This window comes from Nerophis lumbriciformis, linkage group LG09 (assembly GCF_033978685.3).
Source record: "Nerophis lumbriciformis linkage group LG09, RoL_Nlum_v2.1, whole genome shotgun sequence".
Lineage (NCBI taxonomy): Eukaryota > Metazoa > Chordata > Actinopteri > Syngnathiformes > Syngnathidae > Nerophis > Nerophis lumbriciformis.
The window spans coordinates 18,978,742-19,000,494 of NC_084556.2; the positions used below are offsets into that span (position 1 = coordinate 18,978,742).

The 21,753-nt window shown below is 39.1% G+C and overlaps 1 protein-coding gene across 1 annotated transcript; it reads right to left on the reverse strand.

Annotated features, from left to right (window-relative positions):
- Nucleotides 1–3,723: 3,723 nt before the first annotated feature.
- Nucleotides 3,724–16,673, reverse strand: casr (calcium-sensing receptor). Its single transcript, XM_061961589.1, has 6 exons — nucleotides 16,489–16,673; nucleotides 13,674–13,980; nucleotides 6,927–7,766; nucleotides 6,633–6,854; nucleotides 4,934–5,057; nucleotides 3,724–4,859 (listed from the first exon to the last, which is right to left on the reverse strand). The coding sequence occupies exons 1-6, from the start codon at nucleotides 16,671–16,673 to the stop codon at nucleotides 3,724–3,726; spliced, it is 2,814 nt and encodes a 937-aa protein (XP_061817573.1).
- Nucleotides 16,674–21,753: the final 5,080 nt, after the last annotated feature.

Here is a 21,753-nt window from a genome sequence, read left to right on the forward strand (position 1 = left end):
TTAACTTCTCTTTCAAAAGTCCGAAAAAAGAAGAAGTAAAGTAATCGAAAAAAACAGCAAAGACACTTCCCGCACCGGACATCCGGTTCTTCAAAATAAAAGCGATAATTCAAAATAAAATATAACACCTTGTCTAGTTCATAATATAGCGCAACAACATCACACTATTACATCTGCAGGAAATCCACTTGTTTTTGTTTTGAGGCTCTTTAGTTGTCCAGCTGCTTGTCAGCCTCTTTTAGATCAACCATGATCCCAGCAGTCCCAGCACTTCACTCTTTTTGGGCCTCATCAAAAACCTTGTCTTTTTATTTTATTTTTGTATGATTATTACCTAAAAATACAAATTTTTCTCACCCTATTAACACTAGATAGCAAAATATATCATATACAGTGTATTCAAACTCCTATAATGGTCCAATATATTATACTGTATACCTAACATTTTATTTTCGTCATGAGGCACACGGCTTAACTGTACATGTTCTTAAATACATATGGTGACATGGACACAGTATAATTCCAATTTCTACTATTCTACTGTGATGATTTGTTTCACCCAGGACAAAGAAGCTCCATGGCTCAGTCACAAAGGAAATAATCCACTTCACAGTTGTCAAGCCTGGGTGGCTTTAAACAAATAGTGCCATCCGTGACTCTGTGAAGTTGCTCCTCCTGCATGTGTGTTTACGTCACGGCCGCCTACTGTAGTCGAGCAGTCTGAATAGCATTTACATGTGAGAAACACCTGTTTGCTCAGGTCACACACTCGTGACAAGCAAATAAGTAGTGTTCTCTGAAAAACACTTCAAATTCACAAATTCTCATATCTACTGCAACATCACTACTGTAGTTTTTATTGAAGCATTGGCAGATTGCAATGATAGCGGGCTTGATTTACACATTTTCCCAGATATGCAGTCACTTTTTTAAAGGGCCTCCATTCTTGTTGTGTATTTATGTAGAATTCACATTGGTATAGTCTTACAGCCTTGCAGCAAGTGCATAATTATATGTGGTGGTGTGTCAGAAAAGGTATGTGCTACAGTATGCGTCTATCTATGGATGATAGGACAAAAACAAAATTGGTTTAGAACCAAATTGAACAATTGAACAGCAACAATCCAATTCTTGATCTTGACAATAATGTAGTTCTTCCTAATGTGATTATCTAGTGTAGTCTCTTGAATCTAATCATAAGGTTTGATGTAATCCAGAGGTGTTAATACTTTTTCTACTAAAGGTTTGAATACTACTTTTGATATTCCGTACCCCTTTTGTTTATTGAACATGCTAAAATCTATCTAATGTATTGTCAACATTTACACATCAAGTAGTTCCATCCATCCATCCATTTTCTACCGCTTATTCCCTTTGGGGTCGCGGGGGGTGCTGGAGCCTATCTCAGCTACAATCGGGCGGAAGGCGGGGTACACCCTGGACAAGTCGCCACCTCATCGCAGGGCCAACACAGATAGACAGACAACATTCACACTCACATTCACACACTAGGGCCAATTTAGTTTTGCCAATCAACCTATCCCCAGGTGCATGTCTTTGGAGGTGGGAGGAAGCCGGAGTACCCGGAGGGAACCCACGCAGTCACAGGGAGAACATGCAAACTCCACACAGAAAGATCCCGAGCCCGGGATTGAACCCAAGACTACTCAGGACCTTCGTATTGTGAGGCAGATGCACTAACCCCTCTTCCACCGTGCTGCCCACATCAAGTAGTTATTACTGTCAAAATAATTGTGTGCAACTTTTTAAGTAACAACAGTGTGTGAGCAACTTGAAATGTCCTTCCTAATATTAGTGGGAATTTGATTTAAGTATGCAGCAGCCCCCCCACCTACCCAAAAAAAAGACAAACACAAAAAAAAAAAAACAGACTGCCCACAAATGGTCCCAAACCAAACTTTGGCTCCCAGGTTAAATGTGACTGCATTTATAGTAATGCTTTTAAGACAAAACATGTACTAATATCCTTCTGAGACTCAGCGTCCTCTGCAGTGGACATTTGTGTTTTGCATAACAAGGCTATTTTCTTCATCAGAAAAGTTTAAGTCTAGTCAAAACACTTGTATCTTAAATCCACTTCGGCCATTGAAATGAATTTAAATTCAATTTAATTGTTGCTTGCCCTCTGAAACAGCACAATTTTAACATGTTAAAGCCTTTTTAAAAATGAACACATTTTAGATAAGAAATAGTGTACAAAAAAACTATACAATAGAATGTACTGTAGAATCTACTACAAAAAGACCACAGTAGTTTAATGAAGTAGTGTAATAATAATGTACAGCATTCACCTTGGACAGTGGACTTCTACAATGTCTCCATCAAGCTGCTTCTCCGACAAACCACACCATCAGTAGCTTTTGCATATTTTCATGGATAAATGCCCACCGTTTTGATATTATATCTAACATCCCTGGCTGGTGTTAGACACAGTCTGCATTTAGTATGGTGCAGACTAGCAGTGATACGCTCAAATTTCTATGCTAAGTCTGCTATATGTTTTTGATTATTTATTTTTTTAATCCAATGACTATCAGCCACTTCTTCTCAGCACTGTCCTTCAACTCACTCTCTTCCTTCACAAAAGTGGAAATCAAAGTTATGTCCATTTCTAGCTACAAACTAATGCTAGCGAGTAAGACCAGATGTTTTTGGTCGGACCTTACGGGGTTCACTGGGACATTTGCCACGGCAACTAATTGCAGGGATGCTTGTAACTTGAATTGTTTCTTGCAATTTAATGCATATTAATTAGTCGATAGTCAGCTCTTATCTCAAAACACTCTTAAGTTGGGGCACTCCTAAGTTGAGGTACCACTGTATATCCGTTTAACTCCTGTATTTTCCGGACTATGAGCCACTACTTTTTTTCTACGCTTTGAACCCGTGGCTTATAAAACGATGCACTTAATCCAAGGACTTTTCTTTGCTAACGGCTGGTGCCAATTCGACAAATAGTTTTCAACACCGACAGAGACACTGAAAAGGTGTGTTATTGTTGTGCTACGGCGCCATGGTTTGGACGAGTTGTTGAAAATATACTTCCTGTTTTATGCCATGAACCGGAAATATTTAGCGTTTCGTCCACAATTGGTCTATGGTGTTTCTGTTTGAAATGGTCCTTCATTCATCACTCCGAGCAACATTTGTAAGTTTTACAATATAACTAAAACTATTTATTACAAACTGTCCCATGTGTGATGTCTGTTGGAGCGTTTTCATGTATATTTGTACATGCTGTCGTAATGTAATGAAGTCGTTAACGCGTCGTTAGCATTAGCGAATACGCTAACATGTTTCCAAGTCTCTGTGTTTGAACTTTTAACTTACAATGGCGTTCTTATTGTATTGTTTCAGTTTTGTAAATTCACCAAAACGTCACCGTGGAGTTACTGAGTCTGTTTAGCTGATTGGAGAGGTAACTTCCGCAGCTAGTGGGTCCATGGCAATGACTTCTGTTTTGTTTGATCAGCCATTTTACTGCCGCGTGACAGGCACCATGTAAATAAACATTTACAAAATCTTATGTTCCGGTGCGGATAATATATTCAAAAATGTTTATTTCTTCTAAAGTTTGGTGGTTGTGGCTTGAATCCTGATGCGCTCTATAGCCTGGAAAGTATGGTATGTTAGAGAAAATGACGTGGTTTACTTTACATTTCAAAATAAAGTCCAAAGTAAAATGAGTAAAAAGGTAAATGATCACATCAAAGAACTCCTCCTTGACTCCTCAAAGCTCAAAGACAACATGACGGTCCCGCTGCCAAAGCTCACCCTCGGCTTTTGCCTCCTAGTAGTGGTCTCACCGTCGTCTCCGTTTGTCTTGAGGCTGATGGAGGACGACGGGGAGGAGGCAGATGATCCCCCGATGCTGCCAGACTTATTTCCGGACACCGTGTCGTGTTTAAGCGTGGCTTTGGCAGCCACCTTGAAGGCGTGGGCCGCCGTGCTGCACCTGACTTCCTCAATGGTGTTCCTGCAGGGCTTGAAGAGGATGATGTAGACCTTGTTGGAGAAAATACAGGCCAGCATGCCAAAACTGGACGCCAGGATAGCGATGACTTCCACGGCTGAGACAAACTTTCCGTAAGTGCTGAAGTAGGCGGGGATGAAAGAGATCCAAACGATGAAGAATATGAGCATGCTAAAAGTGATGAACTTGGCTTCCGTGAAGTTTTCCGGAAGTTTGCGGGATTTGAATGCAAAGAAGAAGCAGACAGCCGCCAGCAGGCAGGTGTAGCCAATAAGGAACGCAAGTGCCATCTCCGAGCCCTCGTTGCAGGTGATGAAAATGATCTCATCGATGTCATGGTTCATGTAGCTGGAAGGGGGGGCATTGTAAAGCCACACCACGCATATCATGACCTGGACAAAAGTGAAGAGAAAAACCAGGAGGAACTGCAGGTTCAACCCCCACCATTTACGATGGAAACTCGTCGGAATCTTGGCCTCGAACACCAAAAGCACTCTATTGGTTTTGACAAGGACGCAAGAAATACACAGCACAAAACTGATGCCGAAAGCCGGTTGGCGCAGACGGCACATCCAGTCGTGCGGCTCCCCGATGAAGATAAAGGAGCTGGAGAAGCAACAAATGAGTGAGAAGAGCAACAAGTAGGACAGCTCTCGGTTTGTGGCCTTCACTATGGGGGTGTTGCGGAATTTGACAAAAACTCCCGTGACAAAAGCCGTCAATAGGACGCCCAGGACCGCACATATGGTCAACGCTATCCCAAAGGGTTCAGTCCAGGAGAGGAACTCGATTTCCTTTAAGAAGCAGAAGGTGTGGTTGCTGCTGGACCAGGAGTTATTGGGACACTTGCTGCAAATGCTGGCATCTGTGTGAGCAGTGATGTATCCATTAGAACCACATCTTTTATGACATATTCAATATCATCTGGTTTAAGCGTACCTTTGTGATTACTGTACTCTCCATCTGAGCACTCGGTGCATTCAAAGCAGCACATGGGCATACTGTCTATGATGCCCTTTCTGGTGCCAGGATCGCAGTCCTCACTGCAGTTGGAGAACGGCACCTGTACCAAATGTTACATGAGAGAAAGCAAAGCACAGACCCCATCTTAATACCTTATACCTTCTGTCATTCACTAATTTTCCATGAGGTAACCAAAAGGGCTCATGCAGTGCAAAAAAAATAAATATTTACAACCCTTCACCTTTTCCACATTTTTTTTATGTTACAACTTTATTCCAAAATGGAATGAATTAATTTTTGTTCTCAAAATTCTACAGACAATACCCCACATTGACAATGTGAAAATATATATATATATATATATATATATATATATATATATATATATATATATATATATATATATATATATATTGTTTTATTTTGCAGGTGTATTAACATTTAAAAATCACATGTACCATTTTTTTCGGACTATAAGTCGCAGTTTTTTTCATAGTTTGGCCGGGGGTGCGACTTATACTCAGGAGCGACTTATGTGTGAAATTATTAACACATTACCGTAAAAATATCAAATAATATTATTTAGCTCATTCACGTAAGAGACTAGACGTATAAGATTTCATGGGATTTAGCGATTAGGAGTGACAGATTGTTTGGTAAACGTATAGCATGTTCTATATGTTATAGTTATTTGAATGACTCTTACCATAATATGTTACGTTAACATACCAGGCACGTTCTCAGTTGGTTATTTATGCCTCATATAACGTACACTTATTCAGCCTGTTGTTCGCTATTCTTTATTTATTTTAAATTGCCTTTCAAATGTCTATTCTTGGTGTTGGGTTTTATCAAATACATTTCCCCCAAAAATGCGATTTATACTCCAGTGCGACTTATATATGTTTTTTTCCTTCGTTATTATTAGAGATGTCCGATAATATCGGCCTGTGGCATCATATTCAAAAAGACTTGAGGTTGCAATTGCTGCCCCTAGGTGCCAATCAGATTGCTTCTTATGCCAGCCCTGTCCGCTGGGCTGGAGCATTTTTGCTGTGTACTTCAAAGTGCTACAGAGCTTTCCTTATGCTTCCTTTGCCTGGTGGCTTTTTGTGCACTTCCCTCATATAATATTTTTGTTGTATTTTCTCTAACAAAAGGGGTTTTACCTGCTTTTCGCCTGCTTTGTCTGCATTTGGGGTCCAGATCAACAACACCCAACTCAGACCGTAACAGAACTCTGCCAATCATTCCCACGCCCTCTTGTTCTAGAATCCCCCCGCCCCCCTAAAATCTTTAGGATAAGGAAAACACTCCTTAAAATGCAATTTTAAGACCTGTTTTTAAAATGTACTCATGAAAAACGGTCTTGTGTTAAAAGATACCATAAAAACTGTCTTTCGTATTCCTCTAATTAAGATTCATTTGGATAATAATTAATGAAGTGTTTTGTTTTCATTGTGACATGTACCAGAATCATTTTTACATTTAGACCCCTCTCGTTGATGTACCATAAGTGAAGCTAAACACTGCAGTTATTTGCTCGGGTAATTCACTGGGTTGGTACATTATGACCGCTGTGATGTCACACTGTTTACTTAGATGAAGCAGAAAATCCTGTCCATAGAAACACATGACTGTACCACACTAAACTGAACTAAAACACTACATGTACCTCAGAGCTGTGTCCATTCCACAGTATCTTTGTCTTGTCAATGACCAACTTGGCTCCCCTCTTGGAGTGCATATTGTAGTATCCCACCTCCTCAAACACCACAGAACCATCCTCGGCAGACCTGTGCCAGTTTATTATGGTGTAGTTTGCAGAGTTCTCATCAAAATGCCTCTTTGCACCCATACTTTTGGTGTAGTTGAGATGTCTTAGCTGCTTCAGTGCCTGTGTAGCACAAAAAACTCAATTGGATTGCAATTAATTCATCTTAGGTTGTGGATAAAGGGGAACATTTACCTGCCATGCTTCCATTTTCTTTATATCTGCACAGGAGTTGTTGGCAAAGAGACCACGTCCAGGTGTGCAGGTGACGATGTCCTGCAGGGCCTGTGCAATGGAGTAAACGGCACTGTACACGTTGTAGGAGATACGAAGGTGGGTGTAGTCCAGGTATGGGGTCTCTACACTCATGATATCCTCCTCACCAGTACACAAGGGCCTAAAACTTGTGCTGCCATTGTCGTTTTCGTGAAGTCTGGGGCTGTCTTTCAGGTAACAGTTGAAAGTCTCCTCCCAAAACTCCCTGACAAATTCATTGTGATTGACTTTCTTGGGTTGTACTTGTTGCAGGAACTCTTTAAACTCAGGTATGTGTCCCGCCTTTAAAGCAATACCAACAGTCCCCACCACGACATCCAGATACTCAGGTTTAGCGATGAGAGACGAGCTCGCCCAAGCTTCACTGGCGATCCAAGTGCGATCTGTGATGTTTCTCCTCACCATCTCTTTGATTAAAGGCTCTATGTCTGGACCGCTGGCAAACACAACGATGACTTTGGCGCTAGAGTTCTCGATCCTGTCAGCCAGAGCTTGGATTTCATGGTCCTCCATGTACTGAGAGATGAGTTCATTGAGATGAATGCAGATGTCACGCTCTTCCGTCTCTTTCTCAAACTTTTCTATACCGGGACGACCATAGTCATCATCTGAGGCCACAGCGATGACCCAGTTCCATTCGAAATGCTCGATTATATCCGCCATGGCTGTGGCCTGGTACTCATCTGAGGGTATGGTTCTCATGAAGGACTTATATTGGTTCTTGTTACTCAGTAGTCGACTCGATGAGGCATAGCTGATCTGAAACATAGTACATATTCCCATCATCATTCAGTAGCAGGTGTCAAACTCAAGGCCCAGGGGCCACATTATATGTAGCCCTCAAATACCTGGAAATGTGTGTGAATAGGGCATTTTGGGATTTTTGCTACATGGTATTATATGCAAAATCTTATTTTGAACATTTTTTATGTCAATGAAGCCCTTTTTGAAATGATTTTTCTCCAACAGCGGAACTTAATATATTTTTGTCACCTTGACTTCTGATTGCCAAGCAATTGTTTCCACAGTTTGTTGGCAAACTGTATCATAAGAATCAAATGAAAGGGGTACTTGTGTCCTTATATCATGTGGCGATTATACGTTCATATAGTGGCCCGTTGGGGGCAGCTGTAACTGCGATGTGGCCTATGTCATCTTTTTATATATTATTGCACATAATTGTATGAGCAAAGTGAATTTCACAGCACACTACTAAGAAAGAGAGGAGGAAAATTTTAAGTCAGACATAAGCATACTTGCCAACCTTGAGACCTCCGATTTCAGGAGGTGGTTGGGGGCGTGGTTAAGAGGGGAGGAGTATATTTACAGCTAGAATTCACCAAGTCAAGTATTTCATATATATATATATATATATATACCGTATATATATATATATATATATATATATATATATATATATATATATATAGAGAGAGAGAGAGAGAGAGAGAGAGAGAGAGAGAGAGAGAGAGAGAGAGAGAGAGAGAGAGAGAGAGAGAGAGAGAGAGAGAGAGAGAGAGAGAGAGAGAGAGAGAGAGAGAGAGAGAAATACTTGAATTTCAGTGTTCATTTATTTACACATATACACACACATAACACTCATCTACTCATTGTTGAGTTAAGAGTTGAATTGTCCATCCTTGTTCTATTCTCTGTCACTATTTTTCTAACCATGCTGAACACCCTCTCTGATGATGCATTCTGCTTCGTCTCCTTGTTGTGTGCGCAGTTGTGCACTGCACTCTCTAAAAGCCCTAGATGCTATTGTCACATATGCATGTACAGTAGATGGCAGTATTGTCCTGTTTAAGAGTGTCACAACATTGCTGTTTACGGCAGACGAACTGCTTTACGGTAGACGAAAACCTGACTGCTGTTGTTGTGTGTTGTTGCCGCGCTGGGAGGACGTTAATGAAACTGCCTAACAATAAACCCACATAAGAAACCAAGAACTCGCCCTCGATCATTCTACAGTTATAACGTGATTGGGCAGGCACGCTGTTTATATTGTGGGAAAGCGGACGTGAAAACAGGCTGTCGACACGTCACTCAGGTCCGCCTGAATTTTGGGAGATTTTCGGGAGAAAATTTGTCCCGGGAGGTTTTCGGGAGAGGCGCTGAATTTCGGGAGTCTCCCGGAAAATCCGGGAGGGTTGGCAAGTATGGACATAAGCTGTATCCAACATTTAATTTAAAAAATTTTTTGGGGTCTTGACCCACCAGATTTTTTTTAACCAAACGCAATTGTATGTTCTTTACTTTTATAACAACAAAACAACATGTAGAGTCATATTGTTTACTTTGTACATTTATAGGAATAAAGATATACGAGGATAATATACTTTTTTTATCAATACCCTTCTGCCTTATACTGAGGAATATTGGGTACACGTTCATTAAAACCTTTATCTAACATTTGCGCACAAAAAGAATACATAATTTGTAAATCTAATTGTATTTTGTCATATTACTTGCTCTACTTTCCTTTTTAATTAATAATTATATTCATAACAAGAATACACCTTTTATAATATATGTTTATTCAGTTGTATATAGCTGTATAAGCAAAGCACCGTATTAGAAAATGTGATGAAAAAATACAATGTATAAATAGATCAAATATACTGTAAATCCTCGTTTATCGCTGTTAATCATGGTAAATGAGTTTTTGTGTTGAGTAATTATTCATTATAAATCAAATATTTTAATAACTCGAGCAGTGTTTCTCAAACTTTTTTCACCAAGTATCACCTCAGAAAAACACTTGGCTTTCCAAGTACCACCATAATGACCAACATTAAAATACAGTAGCATAGTAAGCTTATTTAGTAGGTTTTATTTAACAAGTATATTTAATTTATTTTGGCCACTGTAACATTACACATAGTTTGAACAGAAACACTGTGTTTGAATATTTAATTGAGAGATTATTTGCCGTTCCACGAGATGGAGTGGTACACGTACCACAGTTTTAGAATCACTGAAGTAACGCATAAAAAACTGTTAATGACAAATATGTTTTTAACATTATGCGAGCCCTGTAGACTTGAAATAACACTCTATAGTCACCTTTACACTCGTTTAATCCAATATAGTCAACAGTGGCCGCGATACCGAACAGTGCACTCTTTTGGTCTCTTCTAGTGGCCAATAATACTGTAGTATTGATCATTTTAGGTAATTCAGCATTTTTATGCTGGAAAAATGCTTAATTTAGGCCAACATTTTTTAGAATTTATTCAGAAAAACTGTTGCGACCGTAGGGCAGGCCATTATTTGGCCCCGTTTACCCTGCACACCAAATCTGATTATTTTCCGCTCCAGTGACACAGGTCTGATTTTTTCCCCAGTCTAAACACTCCAAAGTGCTTCAAATCTGATCTTTTGGCATTATATCCAGGCCACATCAGGAGGTACCGTATTTTTCGGACTACAAGTCGCAGTTTTTTTCATAGTTTGGCCGGGGGTGCGACTTATACTCAGGAGCGACTTATGTGTGAAATGATTTACACATTACCGTAAAATATCAAATAATATTATTTAGCTCATTCACGTAAGAGACTAGATGTATAAGATTTCATGGGATTTAGAGATTAGGAGGGACAGATTGTTTGGTAAACGTTTAGCATGTTCTATATGTTATAGTTATTTGAATGACTCTTACCATAATATGTTACGTTAACATACCAGGCACGTTCTCAGTTGGTTATTTATGCCTCATATAACGTACACTTATTCAGCCTGTTGTTCACTATTCTTTATTTATCTTAAATTGCCTTTCAAATGTCTATTCTTGGTGTTGGCTTTTATCAAATACATTTCCCCAAAAAATGCGACTTATACTCCAGTGTGACTTATATATGTTTTTTTCCTTCTTTATTATGCATTTTCGGCCAGTGCGACTTATACTCTGGAGCGACTTATACTCCGAAAAATACGGTAGTACTGAATCCAATTGGAATCTGATATTTTCAAATGTGTCTTCAGTCTAAACGCAGTGTGACCTGAATGTGATTTTTTTCGTCAACTTTGGGCGACCTGCATCATTCCTGTGCACCGTAAAGAAGAAGTCACCAGCGGAAGTGGATATTTAATCACAACATCCGGTTTTGGTTTCTATTTATTTAAGCTTCACAGTGTCTTGGCTGAATGAGCAGGTATCGGACACCTCGGTCTCCTTGGACGTATCCTCGCTCATCCACGCAGACTGGACACTGGCCGAGAGTTGCTTGGTTGCTTTGTTGGGTCTGCTCTTGTCTCTGGCCATGCTCCCCCAACCCCAGCAGACAATGGCGGGGAACACTGCAGAGGCCACCACAGTGTAAATGTTTTTTTGTTTTTGTTTTACTATTGTGACTGTGTGAAGAAGTGGCTGATTGCATCAGCTCTGCTCTTTTAATGTCTTTATTGTCCTTTGTGTTCTTTGATGTTTCCCTCTTACACACATGTTTATGTGTGCTATGGCTATGGGTTTTTTCCCCCTTGGCCTCAGTCTGGACCCCATCTCCAGGGGCCCAGGCTTAGACTGATTTTTTTTTCTCACCCCCTCCTCCCCTCCCCAGCGTTTACCTGTTTTTCATCTTTTTTGTAAGGGGCGCCGGAAGTTGTCAGACCCGTCAGCGATCCTGTAATGTTTGTCTGCTCTTGAATGGGATTGTGCTGAAAATCTTAATTTCTCCTCTGGGATTATTAAAATATTTCTGATTCTGATTCTGATTCTGATTCTATTTAAGACAACCGGATTTTCGGTGCATCACTTGTCAATAGTGCACAAATAATAGGTTAAATGTAATGTATGAGTATATATTTTGATTCTGAGGAAATAGCGATGGTTGAAAGACCGGAATTGATGCTGTGGCACATTTGCCTACATCTGAGTTGAAAAATAAAGCTTCTGTAGATCCGCGCTGATGTCCGTGCCTTCTCTACTTAACAGCCATAAAAAAATTGCAACCCTCCCAAATACATTACACTAAATACATCCATTCATATATTATATTACTTTAATTTACTACCTCTAAAGGCTTAGTGGCCACATGCGTGTACAGCACCTTTTAGCTCTTATTTCCAAAATTGTGTACACTACTGAATTGGGGTCTTATGGCCCTTATGTGGACACTTATACTGCCATCTAGTGGTGTCAGAAGAGTATAACATACAATGGACTTTGGAAAAAAAAAGTGTAAAAATAAGAATTAGCATGTCACTAAACATGGAGTACACGTTTGTGTACTTATGGACTAAGTACATCATATCAAAAGATGATTCTTAGTTTTTATTCCAATTAGGGTCCAATAAGCCCAAATAGCAAAGAAAAATAAAAAAAAGCATGTAAACAAACAGCTTGGGCCTTAAGAGGTTAAAAAAAGCACACATTTTTAAGGTGTTGCGACTTTTAAATTGCACGTGCAAGTGACGTTGAGGCCAAATTGGGGCCACATTGGGGCCCTGCCGCGTTTACACTGGGATCTGATAAAAATCACATTTTACTTGGTGTAAACTGTCAGCTGGTAAAATCAGATGTAAAAAAAAATCTGATTTGGGCCACTTTGGCCCGCTGGATAATAGTAGTCTTTGTATAGCTTTTTTTTCCCCCCCTGTGTTTTTGGCTTCACTTCCTGTTTTACGCTCTTATTTTGGTTTCACTTTCTGTTTTGTTTGTATTCTGTTACAGTAGCTTTACTCTGCCTCTGAGCGCTTCCCTCCCTCCTTGTTTGTATTGATTATCTTACCTGGTGTTAATGAGCACTCGGGGGCTAATTAACCAGGCTAATAAACCAGTCTCCCTTAGTTGTTGGTTGTCTATGCAAGTCGGAGGTACAAACACGGTTAGTAATATTCTTGTTTTTGGATTCTTGTATATTATTTTGTTTGAAGCTTTTTCTGTGCATTCCCTTGTGCACTGGGGTTGTTCTTTTGGACTTTTGAGCATTATGTACTCTTCTGCCTGCACACTGCCTGCTGTATTCTACCTTGTTTGAGGTCAAAATCCCAGCTACAAGGTTTATATTTACTATCTATCTATCCATCTCCCACTGCTTGTTAAAGTACCAATGATTGTCACACACACACTAGGTGTGGTGAAATGTGTCCTCTGCATTTGACCCATCCCCTTGATCACCCCCTGGGAGGTGAGGGGAGCAGTGGGCAGCAGCATTGGCCGCGCCCGGGAATCATTTTGGTGATTTAACCCCCAATTCCAACCCTTGATGCTGAGTACCAAGCAGGGAGGTAATGGGTCCCATTTTTATAATATTTGAACTCACAACCTACCGATCTCAGGGCGGACACTCTAGCCACTTGGCCACTGAGTAGGGATCACGGGAGCTGCACTCGGGCGGGGTACACCCTCGACAAGTCGCCACCTCATCGCAGGGCCAACACAGATACAGACACATTCACACTCACATTACCTACAAGCCTGTTTCGCAGGTTTCGCAGGGAAACCTGCGAAACAGGCTTGTAGGGATGATATAGCCTCTGTGTTTTTTTCCTATGTATATTCCACTCTACCCCGGTATTGACCACAGCAACCTATACAGTATATATATATATATGTATATATCAATGAAAATTATGTATCGATTTAGAATCGGGATAATTAAAAATTGCGATTCAGATGTGAAATGTTTTTTTTTTTGTGCACCCAAGTGTGTACGTACTCACCTGAGGAATATAAAACAGACCCAGCAGGTTGGCCACTGCTGTGGACACAGCGGAGCCGGCAGCTCCTACGACCGCGATGGTTGCCGGGATGTGATCAGTGCAGTTGCAAAACTCGTCCAAATTCAGGGAGTCGATCTTATTTTGCGCCACAAAACTGAGAGTGGCTTCCAGCGCTTTTGACACCGTGTTGCACGTGTCAAAAATCCTGTAGCCGAGGGTGATGTTTGGCAGGAGAGTGCTGCTGTTGTTGACCTCGTCGATGGCGAAAATCATGGCCTGGAGCCAACGGAAACCACGGAAATTAAACCTATAGGACGCAGCACCACAAGCATTGAGAAAACACTTAGGCAACACACAGCACAATAGACTTCTAAGGCACTTTATTAGGTACACTTTATATCCAATGAGATCCATACTTGAACTGCCTAAAAACTGATCAATATTTGTTTTTTGCGGCCTAAAAAGACTGATTTGACGGCAGCTTTTGTGCGAAGTTGTGGCAAAAGTTGCCACATTTTATAGCTTACTTTTGTTAAATAACCTTGCAGAATGGGATTTAACACATTTTTGATAAATGTTTATGGGTTCTCCTTAACCCTAACCCCCCCCAAAAGAACCATCATTTTAACATTTGTATATTAAATTCCATTGGAGAGCTCATTTTTGAACACTGACCTAAATTTTAAATTTTTACCATTTCAATTTTACCATGCAGAATCTTGCAGGCCTTTTTAAAAATGCCTTATTTGAAATGCCTCGCTGCACCAAATGATAATATAAATCCATTTAATAAAGTCAAATACAAATAAGGCAACAAGAAAAGTATCCCACATTTCTCTTTTGTGAAGTAAATTTGTACAGCCGATATGGGCATCTACATCAACTATATGATTTGCCTGAGAAGCTGGATAGGACAAAAAAAAAAGCCTTATTTCGCAGGAGTTTTGTCCCAAAAGTTACAATGAAAGTGTTATTTTTAGGTGTTTGTTGTGGTAAAACTGCATGACAAACTAAAAGTTGCAATGCATTATGGTTTTCTTTCTGTAACATTATAATATGAAAATGTGTTGAAGAATACGTAATTCATGAACACATATAAAAAAAAGAGATCAATTTCTAAACAACATGGCACACAAAAATGTGCAAAATAGTTTTTTTTTCAGCTGTTACAAAACACCTGAATTCGTGAATGTGAGTAGCAGTTTGGAGGAAGAATTCTCACACAAACTTAAATATATGCACCTGTCAGATATCAAAAACATATTTTGGGGGGAATTGATGACAGAGAGTCATTTTTACTTTTACATGAAGAAAAGAAAATGGGCAACAAGAGAAAGGGCAATTTTGAGCATCGATTGGGGTCTATTTGTGCATGTGCCTGACAGTATTCAGTATCAGTAAGTATCAGGAAAATATTAATAATGTTTTATAAGCCTTCTCAAGAAAAAAAAACTAAACATAAATAATTCACATATTTAGACCAGGGGTATCAAACTCATTTTCATTGAGGGCCACATGATAGTTATGGCTGCTATCAGAGGGTCGCTTGTAACAGCAAATCATATATGAAATTGCCTTTGCATTTATTTGATCATTATATACATTTTTAAATACAATGTTAAAAAACACATAGATTTTTACAGTAAACATTTTTTTTTTAAATTTTACTGTCAAATCTACATTATTTTACAACACATTACTGTAAATGGAAAACAGTTTTTTTTTTATAATTCTGGCAAATGAGCTGCCGGTTTTTCAACATAATACACCGTAAAAACAGCAACTGTAGATTTTACGGTAGAAGACTCGTAACTCAGTCGACAGAATTTGACTGTAAAAAACAAGGTTTTTTTTCAATTTAGTGTGCTGAAAAAACTACCCTAAATTTCACCGTAAAATCTATTGTCATTTTTACAATGTACAATTTGATGCATATCTTGCTTTGAAATCCTAAATCAAACAAATATTTAAGTATTCATTTTTTTTTTGACCCAAAAAAAAGTATGATAATATAATATTTGTTGCATTAATGGATTAAATCAAATTTTAAAAGCTATGCCATTTCATGCGGTACATCAATCAATCAATCAATCAATCAATCAATGTTTATTTATATAGCCCTAAATCACAAGTGTCTCAAAGGGCTGCACAAGCCACAACGACATCCTCGGTATAGCCCACGTATTTTTTTCTGCCAAAATGGAACAAATAAATACATTTAGTTAGAAAATATGAATCATAAATACTTTATTAATCCCCGAGGGGAAATTAAGACAGTAGGGAGGGGATTCATATGGCCCCATTCGTCACTGTTTACCTGACACATGAAACATGATACATTGTGGGACAAGGGGGAAGGGGGCACTACCTTCTCTAGCTGCCAGATGGCAGTAGAGTGTTGAATATTTTAAAATGTGTTTTGTGGCAATTCCAACTTTGACCACATGGTCAGTTGCTACGTAGCTTGGTCCTTTCCATCATTTTCAGCAAACTGCATTGCAAAATGATTAACTCCCCCTCTTCCTCTCATGCAAGATCCACCCTGGAACGGGGCCATACGAATCCCTTCCCTATTGTGCTTCATATTATATCCAGGTGTTTGCAGGCCTTATAAAATGACGTGGTGAGTTTGGCACATGTGGGTTAGACGATCACATGTGCCTTTGATTAACACAAATGACAATTGGCCAAAACGTGTAGGGAAGTTGCAAAGACTGGACAAAGTTGCGAGATATTTTTAGAACTGATTATTCTCAACTGGATCTGACTAGATTTCTCAGCTGTACCTAATAACACTGATACTGGCACAGGTCACCTGACACACTGTGTAGACTCAGGTCGCGCTGCCAGGTCTTGATCTTTGGATGCAACCCCAAAGTGAATGGGGAACAATCCTCCGAGCAAGATGTCACCTGTCATCTGCGCTCGTTGATGAGGCCCGTAAGTGGAAAGGACGCAGGTGGAGCCAAAGAGCAGCAGATAGCAGAGAACAAATAACATCTTTTTTTTTTTTTTTTTGCCAGCAAAGTATGGTATTTTGTTCAACTCTTATCTCTGCTGCTGCTGCTGTGCTGCGCGGTGACGTTCATGCTCACACTAGACAATATCTGTACGCAGGGAAAAGAGAGAAAGAGGCAGTTTTATCACAGCGGTTCCATGAGCTGCAGAGAGGAAAGGAGTCACAGTCTGATGAGCCTCCTTCCTGCAGCCTCTCTCTGTGGCCAGTGAACCCAGTCACCAGGAAGAACTGCCTGCCTGCACCTCGCTAATACTGCTGGAAAAATGCTGGGGCAGAGGTGTGATAATGAAGTAATGGCCGCCACATTCTCTACTCTACCAAAACATCTGAATTTCATTTGGCCATTCGAATACACAATTTAGCAACCCATTCAACTTATCGAAAATCTATTTGATGCCAAAAAGTTGGTGTTTCTTTCATAAAAGTTCATTGTTTTTGTAGTTCAATGCCCAAACTAAGTATTTTTTTTAAATCTGAGGGACCAGAAATTTACTGTAAAACTTCATATATCCTCCAGAGAACCAGCATCCTCTGCAGTGGATGTTTGTTTTTGCTAAATTTTGGGGGGGTTAGAGTTACAAAGTAGACAAATACCTCATTTGGGCCTTGAAATACGAATAATAATAAAATGACAAATGTTGAAGAACACAGTAAATCTTAATTAATGTAACAATATCAATTAAAAATCAATAAATTAGCAATCACCTGTGACTGATTTTGGCTCTTTACCTTCAAAATACATAATATATATAGCAGTGGTTCTTAACTTTGTTAGAGGTACCGAACCCCACCAGTTTCATATGCGCCTTCACCGAACCCTTATTTAGTGAAAAATAAAATGTTGTTTTTCTTCAAATTCAAGACAAAGTTGTATGTTTTTGGTTACACTTTAGTATGGGGAACATATTCTAAGTAACAAAGACTTAATTTAGAGTTATTTGGTTATGGTTAGGGTTAGGGCCAGGGTTAGAGGGTTAGGGTTATAATAAGGCCATGCCAAATAAGGCATTAATAAGTACTTAATAATGACTGGTTAAAAGCCAATATGTTACTAATTTGCATGTTAATAGGCAACTAATTAATGGTGAATATGTTCCCCATACTAAAGTGTTACCATGTTTTTTTACTGGTGCACAAAATGAACCGTGCATGAACATCACCTTGTTCAAAAAACAAAACCAACACAGTGTATAAACTCACAACAAATTACACACCTGCATATCAGTGTGACTTCTGCTGTTGCCGTATACGTAATACGCCGATAGGGAGAATTTTTTATTTACACGATGAGTCGGGTGTGTTTTGACCTCCGCCGAACCCCCGAGGCCGACTTATCGAACCCAGGTTAAGAACCACTGATATATAGTATACACACATAATACCATGCATATCTATACACCAAAAATTGATAATTACACACAAATGCAGCAATGCAAATGTTGGTCTCAAATCCTTATATTTTAATGGAATTGCCCCTTAAAGGAAACAACATATAAACCCCAAATAATCCAACTCAGAATAAAACCAAAACATGGCGTATAATTCACAGACAGTGGCAACACAGTAATTTACAAAATGGCCAAATTAGTTAATTAATGATTACTTAATATATTTACCTTTACTCTATAAAATTGTAGAATAGCAGCAAAAATATAATATAAAAAAAAGTGTCTAGTTTTAAAAGGTTTGTGGTATGTGAAAAAAAAATATGTCATGGTTGATAAGATTAAAAGATCTTAACGTGCACAAAGTATGCAAAAAAAACAACGATGGTAAATAACTCATCGAGCACTGACACATACTTTTCTATAATTCTATATAATAATGATGAATTACATTTATAACGCACATTATATTGCTGGAAGTGCTGCAGAGGGAAGAAAAGACAGACAAGAGACCATTTAAACGTGATTAAATAACAATAACAAGTAAGCAACATCAACACAAGTTAAAAGGAGAACCTACAGAGACTTTTTAGCAGAATGCTTTAAAAAAAAAAAAAAAGACACCAAAATAAAATGAATCCATATTAATAATCACAATTAAAACTTCAACTTACCGCTTAAGTCCCTTTTTTTTGCTGACTGTGCGGCTAGTCACGCTACCAAACTGCAGAACATCAGCAAGTCATTTGAAGACGTTTAACCGAGAATATCTTAAGTGCGGAATGACTTCAGTGGACAATTACTTTTCCCAGCTCTCTTGGTGCTGATCAATCATTAACGAGGAGAAGGCCTGTCCATTTCCTTCTGCTAATAAAAGCTACTCACCCCAAAATCACGGCAGGGTTTTAGTAAAAGTGGTTAAAAAAAATGCTATTTTATACACATGTCGCAGGATTGGCATCTTTTTATTTATAATGGCTTGAACTTGGTCATGATTGTGGCGCCTTATTAATATTCCGAGGTTTGGTGTGAATGCCAGGAAGCTGTGGACCTCACCATTAGGTTCCTCAAACATCTCCCTTCTGCTCCGATGAGCCAATCTGTTGCTGAGCACACGACTAAAAACTATTTGACTTTACAACTTATTGACGTGCCTGTGTGCCCGCGCTCAGGCAGCATCACCGTCAGGCCGTCACTATGTGCACTGGCGGCTTGACATAAGCCGCATGCATGGCCGAGGACGAGGAGGGGAAAAAGATTTATTTGTGCTTTTAACATTGCAAAATTCTGGAGGCCTGATCTCCGGCATGTGCATTATGTACGAGCGCACAGGACCAGGATTGTTGACACCACTAAACATGTTTACAAGATGGTTCTGAATTACATTTATTCATTATGACGGGGCTCTTTGGTGCCGCCCTAGTGGCTCCCTGGAGCATTTTTAAAAAAGGATTGAAAATGGAAAAAGATGGGCGCAAAACGTATTAATTTGTTTGAGTATGTTTTTTGTTTGAGGACAAACATGACACAAACCTTCCCAATTGTTAGAAAGCCCACTGTTTAATATGTGTGTGTGTGCTTCACTGATGAGAGTATTTGGTGAACATCGTTCTGTCCTACTAATTTCGGCGGTTCTTGAACTCACCATAGTGTGGACTGTGACGCAACAGTTTGTTTACATGTAAAATCTTCCACTCTTTCTTTGCCTCTATTTGTCCACCAAAAGTTTCATGCATTAATCAATGCTAACATGCTATATAGGCTAGCTGTATGTACATATTGCATCATTATGCCTCATTTGTAGGTATATTTGAGCTAATTTAATATCCTTTACTTTCATCCTTTTTGTGTATCATTTAGTTTTGCATGTCTCATGACACATTATCTGTATGTAATATTGACTGCATTTCAGATAGTTGTTTGTACGCCATGTTGTTCCAGACCACAGCAAACATTACCTAGTTTGCCAAAGATTGTAATAAATCTATTAAAAGAAGACAGCCTGCCGTTTCCTTTAACTTGGACACACACATCTATACCTTTGGCCATTAAAAGCCAGTCATTTCCAGGAGTTATCTCACCTTCTGAGTAGCCTCTGATTTACTAATGGTTTCTAATGTTGTAAAAATGTGTAGAACAAATATGACATTTCAACATTTCTGTCAACGAAGATTTGCTTCAGCCTGCGACACATAGTCATTTTGATAGTAGGCTGTTATAGCTAATATAGAAACTTACGTCATGTGTTGTCTTCATTATAACACTTATATAAGACTTTTTAAAAGTCATTTTGATAGTAGGCTATTATAGCTAATATAGACACTTACGTCATGTGTTGCCTTCACCATAAGACTTATATACGGCTTTTCATTTTTTGCGGCTCCAGACAGATTTTATTTTTGTATTTTTGGTCCAATATGGCTCTTTCAATATTTTGGGTTCCCGACACCTGCATTATGATTATACAGTAGTGCCTCATCTTCCGAGCTTAATTGGTTCCGTGACGGAGCTCTTTACTCAAAGAACTTGTATCTGAAATCATCGTCTTCCAGTGAAATGAACTGAAATCAATTTGATTGGTGCTTGCCACCCCCCAGCCCCCCACCCAAACAGCCTAAATTTAACATGTACATGCCCTTTAAAAAGAAAAACAAACTTTTAGACAGTAAACATTATATGAAAGCAATACAATAGAATGTACTATTTACAACTACAGTAGTTGTATGAAGTAGTGTAATAATATTGTAGAGCATTTACCTTGGAGAGTGGACTGCTACGGTTTCTCCTTCCAGCTTCTTCTCCATCAAACACACCATCAGCAGCTTCTTCATATTTTCATGAATAAATAAATATCCACCTTTTTTTTTTTAATATTATTTGAACATTCAAATTTTCTCAGCACTGTCCTTCACACTCACTCTATTGCACCCCATGTTTGGACAACAAAGTTATGTCAAAAGCCAACTATTAGCTAATGCTAGTCATTAAGACCAGATGTTTTGGTCGGATCTTACGGGGTTCATTGCTCACTGCTCCCCTCACCTCCCGGGGGGTGAGGGTGATGTGTGAAATGCAGAGGATAATCTCACTACACCTAGTGTGTGTGTGACAATCATTGGTACTTTAACTATTTTTAACTTTAACTGTGGCATTTGCTCCGCCCATTAATGGCAACTCTTATCTCAGAACACTCTTAGGTTCGGGCACTCTTAATTTAAGGTGCCACTTTACTTAAAATAAAACACAGGACAAAGATTTTCGGCACATAAAAATAGTTTTACAAACATATATTTGTGACCATTTTAGCAATATATAACTGCAACAAAATAAGACACTGTAATACTATCCTCCCGAGAACAAGCGTCCTTTGTAGTAGACATTTGTTTTTTTTTTCTATTTCTTTTGTCCGAGTTTGACATTTTGGGGGAAAAAACTGCAAAACATAAACATCCACTGCAGAAGACGCTGGTTCTCAGGAGGATATCCAGGACCATATTACATAAGTTTCTAAGCAATATAATGATACAATGTATCTTTGTGAATGAGAAAAAATATAACAACCTCGTCCTGGTAGTATGGATGCGATACTGATACCAACCTTGGTATCGATACGATCAATATTTAGGTTGAGAGCTGATCCTCCTCAAACACAGATCACGCGATGTGCATAGGGCCC

Excerpts from the sequence above, each read along its gene's own strand:
- casr (XM_061961589.1), bottom strand. The coding sequence starts at position 16,673 with ATGTTATTTGTTCTCTGCTATCTGCTGCTCTTTGGCTCCACCTGCGTC. Across the intron at positions 7,767-13,673 it reads GTCTGTTTTATATTCCTCAG|ATCAGCTATGCCTCATCGAG; the intron begins GTGAGTACGTAC and ends ACTATGTTTCAG. Across the intron at positions 6,855-6,926 it reads AGAAAATGGAAGCATGGCAG|GCACTGAAGCAGCTAAGACA; the intron begins GTAAATGTTCCC and ends TGTGCTACACAG.